This window comes from Triturus cristatus, chromosome 3_2 (assembly GCF_964204655.1).
Source record: "Triturus cristatus chromosome 3_2, aTriCri1.1, whole genome shotgun sequence".
NCBI lineage: Eukaryota > Metazoa > Chordata > Amphibia > Caudata > Salamandridae > Triturus > Triturus cristatus.
The window spans coordinates 310,723,012-310,737,048 of NC_140584.1; the positions used below are offsets into that span (position 1 = coordinate 310,723,012).

Below are 14,037 nucleotides of genomic sequence, written 5' to 3' on the forward strand. Positions count from 1 at the left end.
TTTACTGTGCCATCCTTTCACCTGTGCATCCACCTGTCATTGGTTCATCCACCTGTCATTCGTTCATCCACTCATTCATCCATACTTTCTTCGGCTTCACCCTTCCATCCCATATTCCTTCTTTCCATTCCAGTTCTATTCGCCCAAACATTGTGCTTCCTTGCTCCTGCTGCTCTTTTACCAACGTGGTTTTCCAGCTTTAATTAGGAACCTGTGTCTGCGGAGTTGCAGAAAGAAGAGTCCCATAAATAATCCCACCCCTGCTGCAACTGCTAAAGCGGGGGTTCACGACACCCCTGATTGTAAATAAATTATCCAACCTCCTAGGATAACAGCAGCGCTTTAAAAAAAAAAAAAAAAAAAAGAAAATTCTTGATGAAAGACCTTCTTTTTTCAGATCATCAAATTTATACTAGAAATTTGTAGAGAAATAGGGCAAAACAGAATGGACGGACTAAAAAAACAAAAACCCTAATGCCTAACACCAAATTCAGAAAGGGTATAGAGAGGTTGGTTTTAAAATCTCTTATTGATATGCATACTTAATTTCATTCAACTGGTGGCTGTTCTAGACCTTTGATTTAGGGCAGTTCCTGCAAAGGGCTCACAGTATATATACACCAATAATAAATTGCCACTGACTTCTTCATTGATAGAAGTAGATTTCTGGTTTGATCAATTTGGGGTGTACTTCAAGGCTGTGCCCTTAGCGACACCTACATGAGATATTAAACCATGATAGACAAAATGCACTAGAAACTGCTTCCCTGTATTTGTGTACAGATGTACAAGCTACATCTGCTTGTACGGAATTTGTGCTTACAAGAGTTGTTTGCAGATTGAAGCTTTTATTTAAAGAAGGTGTCGATCATTAAATTGTGCAAGTATGAAGAGATGAACATCTGAAAGAAAAACAGCAAGACTCCAGTACTTAAACTTCCATTTGAACCTCTTTGTTCCTCTGAGTGAACGATTAGGAATACAGAGAAATAAGTAATTCCTTTTTCAAGTGGGGCAAAACCTATGAGGGGACAGCTGAATGTGTAAACCAGAGAGGGCAAGTCAAGTGTTCTGTTCAATATCGGAGTATTGAAAATGAAGAATAGATTGGCATTTCCCTCTGATTTTTCGGTTTTCACTCTTAACCGATCTACGAGGGGTGGGGGTATTGCGCTGGCCTTGCGACCTGGTCTCACTGGCAGCTGGTCGGGTCTGACCATTCCGGGATGTGAAAGTGCGGTGTTCAAGATCTCGGTCACCCCACATTTTACATTCTCAGGGATGGTGGTTTACCGCCCCCCTGGGAGTGATGTGGCGTTTAGAGCGGCCTTCCCCGATGTGGTTAGTTCCTTGGTGGTAGGCTGCTCTAACTTCTCGATTTTGGGAGACCTCAACTTACATTTTGAGAACCTTACCTCCCCCTCGGTTAGCGGTATTCTTGCTGACCTGGAGGCTTTTCAATTGGTGCAATTGGTTCGTCAGTCTACCCATTCAGGCGGCCACACCTTAGATCCGTTCTTCACCAATCTGACAGACGCTGTGGTCTCCGCCGTCACACCTCTTGGCTGGACGGACCACTCTTTGGTTACCATCTGTACCCCTCTGCCGGGAATGGTTATTGTTCCCCCGGCAAAGCTGGTTACAAAGCGGCAATGGAGTAAATTACGGCTGGAGGACTTACATCGTGTCCTCGCTGAGGAGCCTTTAGAACCTGTAATGCTGGTTGATTCAGGTTACGAGAAGTTCTGCTCCTGGATCTCCAAGGCGCTTGACGCCCTTATTCCTATTGCCGCCTGTAAAGTCAGCTCCAGGGACTCCAGTCCGTGGTACGATGGTGCCTTACGTATACTCAAGGGTGGCTGTAGGCGAGCAGAGAGGGCTTGGCGGAAGGCGTATGATAGCGGGAAGAAGGCTTTGTATCTCGCCTCCGTCAAAGCTTACCATCGGGCTATTTGCCAAGCTCGGGCAGCTTACTACGCCATTGAATTTGGCAACAGCTCCAACCCCTCTAAAACCATCTTTAAAGTGATGAAGGACCTTTTGGCCAAGCGTGTCTGCACCACGACTACTGGTTCCACCTTTCACTGTGAGGCTCTTGCTCGATTTTTCCTGGAAAAGGTCGAAAACATTTATAGGACGTTCCCCTGTACAGGGCCTCCGGCAGAGCCTCCGACCAACATCTATGGCGGTACCACCTTGCACGTTTTGCCCTCGCTGACATCAGAGGAGTTTGACCTCCTGGCCCTGCAGGTTAAATCAGGGTCCCCCGCTGATCCCCTTACAGCGACACTTTTTAGAGAGCAGTCGTTTGTGGGGCGGGCCGTGGTCCATTCCCTTATTAACATCTCGTTAGAATCGAGCACGGTACCCGCTAGCTGGAAGCGGGCAGTGGTTTCTCCCATCCTGAAGAAGCCGTCCCTGGATCCAGATAAACCTGAAAACTATAGGCCCATCTCTTTACTTCCGTGGCCGACTAAAGTGTTGGAGGCCCATGTCAACAAAGTTCTTTCTGCCCACCTTATCCATGCTAACATCTTGGATCCCACCCAGAATGGGTTCCGTGCTGGTCACAGCACGGAGACCGCCCTCCTCTCCATGGCTGAACATCTTCGCACGGTGATGGATGCGGGACAGACAGCAGCGCTCGTCTTATTGGACTTGAGCGCCGCGTTTGATACTGTTTCGCATCCTATCCTGTTGCATCGCCTGGAGGAGATCGGGCTGGGTGGACCTGCCCTCCAGTGGTTCCGGTCTTTTCTTGACGATCGGTTCTTTAGCGTTGCCGTCCCACCGTTCCAGTCCCAATTCCATCCTTTGAAACAGGGGGTGCCGCAAGGATCCTCGCTGAGCCCCACGTTGTTTAATCTATACGTGAGACCGCTGGCTGAGGTCGTCAAGCATTGGGGCATGACCATGGTCTCATATGCTGACGGCACCCAGCTAGCGGTTACGATCAGCGGGGATGCCGACCGGGATGCCCCCAGGTTTCAGAGTGGACTTAGGGCGGTGGCGAGCTGGATGAGGAACAACTGTCTCCAGCTCAACGCCAAGAAAACAGAGATCATGATCGTGGGTAAGAGATCGGAGCTATGGGGGGACAGGTGGTGGCCTATGGAGCTGGGGCCGGCCCCCCTTCCGGTCACGGAATTAAAGAACTTAGGAGTATGGATGGATCCCTCCCTCAGCTATGTTGGCCATACGAAGAAAATTGCGGCCTGTTGCTTTGGTATCTTACGGTCGCTTCGCCCAGTTTTGAAGTTCTTCGACCATCGCACCAGGCAGCTTATCGTCCAGGCGACAGTGTTATCGCGCCTGGACTATGCCAGCTCTCTTCTGGTTGGGTCCAATGTGGCCGAGGTCACCCGCCTCCAACGTGTCCAGAACTCTGCGGCGAGAGCTATTGTTGGCCTACCCCGTTCTTGTTCTGCCTCCAGCACATTGAGATCACTGCACTGGCTGCCTATTCGGGCCAGAATCCAGTTTAAAGTGCTGTGTATGGCGTTCAAGATTTTGAGGGGGTAGGCCCTTCTATTCTTGCGGATCTTCTGTCCTGGTATGTGCCCACTCGGCCCCTGAGATCCTTGGGTCAGGCACTTACTGTGATCCCCAGATACAGGCTGTGTCGGGTTGGCGGCCGCTCTTTCCGGGTCAGAGCAGCTGAGCTCTGGAACTCCCTTCCCCCAGAGTTGCGCCTACTAGATGATCTTTAAGTTTTCCGTAAAGCCCTAAAAACTTTTCTGTTTTAATATATTTTTCTTTCCTCTGTTCTGTTGTGTTTTCTGTGGTGTTGCATTTTTACCTGCCGTGCGCCTGGACGCCCCTTTGCTGGGGCAGCAGTGCGCATTACAAATGTATGTAACATAACATAAAGTGTGGGTCTTTCCTGACCCCCTTGGTTTGGTTCACTGCTCATTCTCCAGCCTTATTGATAAGGTTTGCAAATAACTCATAAAAGGGCTAGAAACAAAAATAGGGCGCCTTGTAACATACTTCAACACAATACTGGAGGAATCACTTTCTTTAACTAGTCCAAGCAGACAATCTAAAGGCACTCATTCACTAGATATTCCCTTCAGCGACTCATGTAAGAAATCCATGTCTGAGATACAAAAACATTTTTAGAAAAAAGGCCCAGGCACTAGATTTTGAGGAAGGGAGCTAGACATCATTGTCTCTCTCCCCTTCTAGTGACTCTTCTTCCTCCCAAGAGACTAGTCTGTGGCAAAGCCATGGTAATCTCAGCAGCCTTCTTAGGAGGGGCTACTTAAAAAGAAATGCAGCTCCTAGAAACTGTGGCTTCTCACAAATGGCTTTCAAAGAAAAGGTTTGTATAGAAATAGTTTGACCTGTTGCCAATGATTTGATGTGTTCGCTTACAGAACTCCCAGGGATTGGGTATCAAATTTGCCAGAATTCGGTTTAAACTTCGTAGATCAATGGATTGCTAGATTCCAGAGTACCTGAAACACATATCCTGGTTTCAGATTTTCTGGGTAACAATTAACTTTTAATATAGGAGACTAAGAGCTGTTGATAACTGAATTTTTGGATTATGAGAACTATTTTGCAAAAGAACATAATGTATCCTTCAGACTAAAGGTGACAACCTGTGAAATTTGGAAAGATGTTCAAGAAAATCTCTAATGGAACTGGAATACTTTCCCCCTCATATTATAAAGCTGTCCATTAGTAATATTTGCAAAGGTTATGCTTAAATGTGCCATAAACTGAAAGCGCCATTATTATGACAACACAGTGGAAAGGTCAAGCCCAGAGTTTTGTTTCAGAAATAGGTTTGGATCGTATCCTAATTCGGCTGTGGAACTGGCACAAAATCTCTTTCCCATTCCCCTTCCTTCTGGGTGACCTTTCGCCATTCCTCAAGGTCTTTTGTAGAGCTGGTGCTTTAAGGGAGATTTAAGGGGTGAGGTGCAAGCTTTTCAGTAGTAGATTCCCCTGCTGTGCAGATCTCTTATCTTTATTACACATGCTCCCTTAATGAACAAGCATTAAAAATGCAATAGGTCTCGCCTTTTATTAAGTTAAAGCCATTTACTTTGCTATACAATACCATTAGCAAAGCAAATGGCTTTAACTTAATCAAAGGCGAGACCTATTGTATTTTCAAGGCTGCCCCCACATTTTGCCTAGTGCTGCTGTATTTTAACTGAGTATGCCCTGGGTTCCTGCTAACCAGGTACCCAGGGCCTATGTTCTTTTCCTAAACTGTACTGATGCAAATCCCAGTTGAGAACTCTGACCACATGTAAGACCCTTGTAAAAAGTACCAAGGGCCCTGTGACCAGGGAAAGCCTGTATGGGCTGCAGGCACAATAGGAGGCCCCGTACCTTTACACACACACACACACACACACACACACACTGCCATTGCAGGCTGTGTGTTTTGGTGCAGAACAAAGTGCGCCAGGTCTACAACCCACTGACCTGGCGTAGGTAAGAAACCCCTCTAGCTGGGTGCACTATACCTCTGGTAAGGGTACAGGTGCATGAGCCCTGTACCCCTACAGTCTCCACCAATTCTTAGACATTGTAAGTGCAGTAATGCCATAAAGAGTATTTCGTGCTGGGAGTCTATCATTACCATTGTGGGATTTAATGTAAACTGCACTCAGAGGGCATCCTAGAGATGACCCCTGAAAAACTACCTAAACTCTGGTGTCCTGGCTGAGTCGCTGCTCGCCAGCTGCCACCACCAGACACATTTCTGGACCCCTTGCAGATGGGGGAGCCAGCCAACCAGCGTGAGGCTTATGCCCCCTCCAACTGGAGGGTGGCATAATAAGGGGGGGTGTACCCATCCCTAGAAAGGGACCCATTGGTCCCGACCTGTAACACCCATACATTTACTATTTAGGGGCAACCCTGAACCTTGCCTCCGCAGACAAGAAGGACCAAAGAGCTGTGCTGAAAAAGAGGAGGAGGGCACCAACTGACTTAGCCCCAGCCCTACCGGGCTGTCACAACCTCAACCGACTACAGCGAAATCCCGGTGTGTCCAGCTCCCAAGAACCCGGAGGACCTGCCCTGCCTTCCCAAATCAGACTTGGTCTCCTGTGAGCACCGGATTTCCTCACCCTACAGACTCTAACTCCGGCCAAATCCACAAGTCTGCACCACTCTGCATGTGACACCCACGGCCCAACAACACGAGGAGGTCTCTCCAGCGATCTGGGGGTTTTCTGACCTGCCTAAAGTCTCCAATCCACGCCTGGAGCCCCATTCTGGAGGATTCCCCCCCCCCCCCCCCCCATGGCGACCGGAGCTGGTAAGAAAACCCAATACCTAAAGACACCCCAGCACCTGATGTCCCATGGCCTTGGGTGGCCCAACCAACGGTGTCCCAGCATCCATGTCATCCCAACTTACCTCTCCAATCGGTGGTCGCCTCCAGAAGATCTTCATCCACGAGCCTGCAGTGTTTGTTGTAAAAGGAGAATCCCCATTGAAACCAACAGGCCACCCGACTCCAAACCAGCGCGCTACACCCGGCCGCCCAAGTGCCGCTGTGCGTGCACCTTGTGTGCTAAATCGGACCCCCCTTTGCCGTGAGCCTAACACCAGGAGCTTTGCTCCCACAACCTTTTGGTCTGCTCGTGAGCAGCCACCAACCAGAGGCCCCCTTTCCTTCATTGGATAACATTGGGGCTCTGCATCCGGCTTCCCTAGCACGGCTGAGGGTGCATCCTCGACCCTGGGGGGACACTGGTTCTATCCGCAGAATACCAACTCCAAAATCACAGTACTTACCGATAACACGGTTTTCTTCCATAGGACTGCATAGATTGCTTTTCTGTGAAAAATCATCTAAGTGGGGAATTGGTTTGTATGAAAACCCGAAGAAACTGCATGTGTAAAAACTGAATTACTTACCTTTTGTCTAGGAAATGTCTCAGTGCGATATCTAGGCATATCACACTGATTAGCAAAACTTGAATACAAGAAGTAACGTGCACAGTAATCTACAAAGTAATTGAGAAGTCATTTTGACTGTTGACTTACCTGTAAATCAACCAGCTGCATTTCAACCTACATTCAACTGTAACTCAATGGATGGATCTTACTAAGTTATGCACTTACCTGTACCAGGCCTGGCTTGGTTCGAAAAATAAAAATACAATTAAATAATATTTTTATACAAACAAATTGGTCTGAGTTCAGTCTTTGAGTGCGTGACATTTCTTGTCTGAGTGTTTACAATAAATGCTTAACACTACCCTCTGATAAAGCCTTACTGCTCACCCACACTACCACAAATAGAGTGTAAGGTATTATCTACTTTTAGCTCTGCCTACCTTTGGGGTTCCACTAGACCCTGCACACTATACCTTACTTTGGTATATTATATACAGAGCCAGTTTCCTACACAAATCAAGCAGATTAGTTTGACCCAAATGTTTGAGTCGAACTCTGAATTTGACAAGACAGTTGGATCTGGGCCAACTGCTTCCTGACAGAATGCAAGGCAATTCTACCAACATAATCTCGGCTTGCCTCAATTAATCCAAAACATCTGCTAAGTGAGGACCAGAGGCAAAAGTCTTGCTGATATCCCTTTGCTGTAAAGACTATTCTTGAAGGCTGAGCGACAGACATTGATGCAGCTCCGAAAAGATACAAAGAGATAGCCTTCTCTACAAATAGAGGAGCTATATTGTTCCGCTTAGAGCCCAAGTCCAGTACTACAGACATTGACCATTTTAACTTAATAATAAAGTTGTATCTTTTTATTATAAATGCTTAGAGTGCTTAGACAAAGTTTATTTATGAGAAACAAGTTATTTACTTTCCATAACTCTCTTTCTGGAGGATACTCTAAGCACCGATTACTCTTCTTGTGAATATCCACATGTGCCAGACTGGATACAGAGATTTTGCTCAGCATTGCACCTGCACGCCAACAGGCAGGGTTGTGCAGCTCTGCCTCAATCCATTCAGAAGGGAAGCTGGAGCCACATTTAAGTCCTGACCCTACTGTAGAACGTCAGTTTCTTCCTGGAATCGGTCCGCACCATCTGACAAATGATCAGATGCGAAGATGTGCAATTTTCTAAAGTAGACCCTTTTTACATTTAGTTAAAGAGTCCATTCCAGAGAACAAGGAGGAATCTACGGTTAGAGTAACCACCAGAACGAACGTTACCAAAAGGTCAGTAAATTGTTCTTCTGATGGTTACTTATAGCTGCAGATTACTCGCGTTTTGAGTGGCTACCAGAGCAGTACCTCCCCAGGGCTAATGGGACTGTGGAATGACTTTAAACCAAAAAGTCCTGCAGGACCAAACTGGCAAAGTGCCGCTCCTGCCGTATGGGACTATCAAGGTGGTAATGGTTTGTGAATGTATGAATTTGCACCAACGTTGCAGCCTGGCAGATGTCCAAGAAGGGTACTCTGCATGCCAATGCAATGGTTGCAGCCTTGGCTCTAGTCAAATGAGCCCTCAGACCTTCCAGAGAGGCTGCTTCTTGGCCAATACATAGCAGATATTAATACGGAGTACCATATACTGTATTATGACCCTTCTTTGCTCCAGCAAACCCCACAAAGTGCTGATAATCCACCCAATAGCCCTGGGTACAATTGACGTAAAAGCTAAAGGTTGGTTTGGGCTCTAAACAGTGAAGCATCTTTCAAGGGGTGAGATGGTGCCAAAAACAAATGCTGGAAGAGTGATGCATTGTCAGACATGAAAAGGTGCAACAACCTCTGGCAAGACGGCAGCGTTAGTCTGAAATTTCAGTTTATCCCGAATAAAAGTGGTGTATGAAGGATGAACGGACAGTGCTTCCACCTTTCTCACCCGACAAGCTGAAGTTATCGCTATGAGAAGGGCTATTTTGAGATGCAAGGAACAGGTGTACATAGGCTCACATGGAGTACACACAAGGAAAGTCAGGCACAAACAGGTTCCACTGCGTCACCACAAACATTGAGGGTAGTAACATGTCAAGTAGACTTTAAAAGCCAGCATAAAAGCCAGTAGACTTTAAAAGCCAGCACAAAAAGTAAAACACCGACAACTTTCTTGAAACACATTTAGAAATAGAATTACACTAAACTACAAACTTACCCCAATTTTCAGCGTAAACAGTCAAATGTTGCCGCTCAGACTCCACAGAGGTGCAGATTGCACAGGACCGGGTACAGGATCCTTCTCTGCTGCTACCACAGCAGATCCTCTTGAAGCGCTTATGGCCCAAACCAGAATCACTATGATGACTCTAGTCTGGTCATTCCTGATCTTCTTCAGGACCATTGTTCGGAGAAGCAGCTGGGCAAAAGCATACAGAAGTCCCAAGCTCCACTCTAGACAGATGGATCACTGACAGCGCCTTTTTATAAATTCCAGCATGCACGAGCTTTGACCGTGTGCGGTGTCAGAGGTGAAGAAATCAGCCAGAGATCTCCCTATTGCTGGAAGACGCTCTGCACCACCTCCGGATGTATGTGCCATTCGGGATTTGCTAAACATAGTCAGCTGAATTCATCAACCCTGGCGTTTAAGGATACCACTAGATGGTTCATGACCAAGGAGATGCCTTGCCAATTCAGCTAGTTTCAGAGGTAGAGGGCCTGTTAGCAAAGTAGATAGGATCCCTCTGAGGCCTTCCTCTTGCAGTGCCAAATGGAGGTGGTGTTGTCTGTGAGGACCTGGACCAGCCTCCCTTTGCTAGACAGTAGGAAGGCCTTCAATGACAAGTGAATGGCCAGCAGCTCCACCAGGATGATGCGGAGGAGTGTCTGTTAGAGACCAGAGTCCTCGGATCCCTACCTCTACCAGATAGCCTCACAATCACATCCGTCACCACAATCGGCTCTAACTGAAGTAGGGAAAGGGGTCCTTCAATGAGCCAATTGTGGTGCAGCAGCCAATAATTCAGGTATTTTGCAGTCTCCTCCAAAGCCTGGATGGAATCTGACAGGTTCCCCTGGAGCGGAGTCCACTGAGACTTCAGATCCCATTGCAGAGCATGCATGTGCCTTCTGGCGTAGTCGACAAGCAGGATGCCCCGAATTTTCTGCGTCACCTCACTGAGACCCAACAAAGAGGCTGAAACATGGGAACATAGCGGAACGCTGAACTAGAGGGACGGCTTGAAACTGCACTGTATTCAGGATGGAGCCAATGCATAGGAGCCTCTGCAGAGTCCGGTGTAACTGAGGCACACGGATCGTGAACCCAAAAGATGCAAGGAGGTTCACTGTTGTCTGGAGGTAGTCAACAACTAACTAGGAAATGCATCTTCAGCAGCTAGTTGTCAAAGTAGGAGGAAGGCCCCAATCTCTGAAGGTGTGTTGTAACCATCACTTTTGTGAACACCCAAGGGGCACTGGTAAGGCACAAGGGAACCAAGGAAAACTGAAAATGCACCTGGCCCACCTTGAACCACAGGTAACACCTGTGAGACTGCAGGACAAGAATGTGAAAATAGGCATCCTGCAGATCCAGCGCAACCATCCAGTCTTCTGGATCCAGGACAGATAGAACTTGGGCCAGTGTGAGCTTCTTGAATCGGTCCTTTCAGGAAGAAATTGAGATGGTGAAGATCTAAAATGAGATGAAATAATGGGATTGCCATCCAGGTCCTATGTCCCATGCTTGAACCCTCATAGCTCCTTTGTCGATTTTGCTGCAGGAGGTCCTGGCTCTTTTGGACAAACAGTCCTCCGACAGACACTGATGTATGTAGAATATGCAGTGGGTTGAAGAGGAATTATAGGTCATGTTCTTGTTGGACTATCTGAAGCACCCATCTGTAAGATATTATACCCCTGGAAATAATAACGTATCCTAACTCCAATGGGATGGCCCCGAGCTGCTAAGGGTAAGCCTAAATGGTTTGGTGGTGGTAGCCAGATGTGGCAATAGAGTGTGATCAGGATCTCAGCAGTGCGTAAGACCTAGGTGTTTGCAACTGTATCCCCGATCTAGCCTCGAAAGGACTATGAGGGCGGTTACTGTGGAGTTGGACCTTGGTGTGGTCTTTGAGCCAAGCCCCTTCAGATAGCTCAAAAAAGACGAAACTGGTGGAGATACTGCCACAAAGGAACAGAAAGGCTGTGAGAACATGGTGGCCATACTTTCTTTGAAGCAATCAAAGGAGGAGTCTGCCTCACCTCTGTAGAGACGAGCACCATCAAATAGCATGTTAATTAGGGACCCCCAAACATCACCCGAGAAGCCAGTGGATCTCATCCACGCATGGTGCCGAAGCACCATGGTTGTTGCAACTGCTCAAGTAGTCCGTTGGGTCCAGCCCACAGCTGATGACGTACTTCACTGTGTCCCAACTTCCTTAAATGGTATGAGACAAACTGACTCTGAACTCCCTTCAGGACTGCTGGCAAAATTTCAGCAACAGAATCGCATAATACATTGGAGAAGGGTCCCAGCAAGCAGCTTACACGGAGGTATCGAAGAAAAAGGATAGCCATGGGAAACATCCTTTTTCATAACACCTCCATCCACTTCAACTCCTCATCCGGTTCAGTGATAGGGAAGGAATTGCGTTTGACTTTGCTAGTGGCGGCTTGTAGCACATACTCTTCAGAGAAGGGTGCTGCATCTGGAAGGCAGGTTCACTTTGACCGGGTTCATTGCCACTTCGAGGAGCTGGTTCATTGTGACAGGCCACTTGCCTATTTACTGGCGAACACAACCGGTAAGGTGCCGAAGATGAGAAGCATGGCAGCCTTTTGTTTCCCTCAATTTAAGGGGATAACTGAAAAACCTGGAAACTCAGGGTAAATTGGAATCAGTTTAGGAATAGCTTCCTCAGCGTGAGACTGGAAGTGACACCATAGGGCATCACAATGTCCTCATGACTAGTCAGGAGAATGGAAAGGCCTACTTGGACTTAGTGTTTCTTCTTTTATTTGGAATTACCTGAAGATTTGGAGTGAGACGAGGACCTGTCACAGGACTGACCATGAGAACAGGTTGAAGTCCTTGTCCTCGAAATGGAACGGTCTGTCCGTGATTTCCAGACGATGTTTGCTGACATACAGCTTGGCTTCATGGTCCCGAATCGCCTTCGTATTCATAAGGGCACATTCCCCCACATGACTAGGGAGTCATGGCCGGACCCTGGACACCTCATCGGGATAACTCAGACATGTGTTTGAGACACTCCCTGCAAGGTTAAAAGCTTTTGGTTTAAGGTGATAACATTTCTCTTGCACAATGTAGAAAGAATTTGAGGAAAAAAAGCAGATAGGTCTAGCTTCACACCAGAAGGCACGGAAAGGAACTGATATCAGTGCACAAGAGTGGCACTAGGATGCGGCTCCAGCTTCACTTCCAGGTTGGAACACTCTATGAGGAGCCATATGGCACCACCTGCAGGCACAAAGAAGCAATGCTGAAAAAAATTCGCAAGATCCCTCTGACGCTTGGGGGTTTTCACAAGGTGAGGAGTCTGCGTTTAGAAGTATCCATCAAAAATATGTGCGGTCTAAACACGATTTTTGCCCTGCCCCCACTCCAAGCGTATTCCTCGATTATTTACCTTTACTAACCCTGGAAGGTCGAAGCCCAAGGAGAAGGTACTTGGAAATTCAATGAGACTGTGAAAGTATCTAGAGCCAGTGTTTTCAAGAAGAGCATCAATACTGGTCACAAGGAAGTCTCAACTTCTGTTAGGTCACACAAGCCCTGAAAAACTGGTGTGCTTCTGTAACCTGCAAGTTACGTCATAATTCCAGTCATATGTAAAGCACTGCTCCACTTCCCAGTGCTAGGCATGCCCCTTATAAATACCCCTGCAAGGTAATAAAATATTCCTTTTAAGTCAATTGAAGTGGACAGGAATCCCCACCGCAGCAGAAGAACTACTGTTATATGCTAATAAGCTTTTCTTATCTGCTGCGTTCAATGGCTATTCTCCATCAAATCACATTACACTCACAGCACAAGTGCCCATAGGACCTAGAACTCTAACTCATTTCACTCTACATTCACTGCAGTACAGCTTGTATGAGAATGATTTAAAGGACGTGATGAGCATTTGGTGGTGTGTAGAAGCTATATACTTACTGAGCAGGCACAGAGTATGAAGCATTGGGTTTACCTCTCAGCAAGCAGGTCCTTGTCCTTCAACAGGGTCTCCGTGGACTTTACAATGTTTTCCCACAGGCTGGGTTCTGCAGAATGGGCTGGTATGCCATAGACTGGGGCCTGCGGACAAGTGGCGCTACTCATTCCCTACAGGAAGGAAACAGTACAAAAAGCCAGGTTCATATATACCACTCAACACAATCTTAGCTGCTGGAGGCTGGATGCTACTCGTGGAACATGCATGTATTATCATGGGACAAAGGAGGCCATTGTGTGAGTTTTCTTTCGGAAGAAGAGGGCTGGGGGAGGTTTAGGGAAGGTGGAGGCACCAAGAATCAGAGATGATTCTCAGGTAGCGGGGTAAAAAAAAAAAATAATAATAATAAAACACATCAACACTGTTCTTTGTATCACAGGATGGGAAATGCTCTTTGCCCAAGCTATAGAGGAACTGGTCAAAGGATATGACCTGCGTGCAGAATCAAGTAGGAGTACTACCCAGGTTAGAGGCTGCATCGATTAAAAAGGAGGTCAAGCAGCTCAAATTATCAAATAGAGGACCATGGTTAGTACATTAAAACACTGCTATTTTTGGTGCTGGGATAAGATGGCTCTAGTTATCCAAGAAGGTGGAACAGGATGTGCTACAGCAATGAGTGACAGTTACTTTAAGTGTGATGTAAATGTACAATGCTTTTAGCAGACCTCTCAGACAGTAGCCTCTGTGACAGAGGCTACTGCCAGGGCCATCATGAGATGGGGCTGCTTGGTTCTTTATATACAGACACCATGCTCATTGCTCTATTTCTCGTCAATGTACCTAGCCCCTGGTTACACAATTGGCCTTTTACAGAGACTTGGTTTGGTTTGTTACGACACAGAGTACAACTCTGTACCTCAGGCCTTCTGAAATTGGTGCAGTGGGTCATAACCAACCACAACGAGTTTGTTGTTCTCTCCA

The 14,037-nt window shown here is 47.0% G+C and overlaps 1 protein-coding gene across 2 annotated transcripts in view; it reads right to left on the reverse strand.

Annotated features, from left to right (window-relative positions):
* Positions 1-14,037, reverse strand: part of CEP85 (centrosomal protein 85) — a 300,410-nt gene that overhangs the window by 274,728 nt on the left and 11,645 nt on the right. For both annotated transcript variants that reach the window (XM_085647752.1, XM_085647753.1), the window contains exon 5: positions 13,090-13,223. In XM_085647752.1, the coding sequence (XP_085503878.1) occupies positions 13,090-13,223 (134 nt within the window). The remainder of the gene's footprint in view (positions 1-13,089; positions 13,224-14,037) is intronic.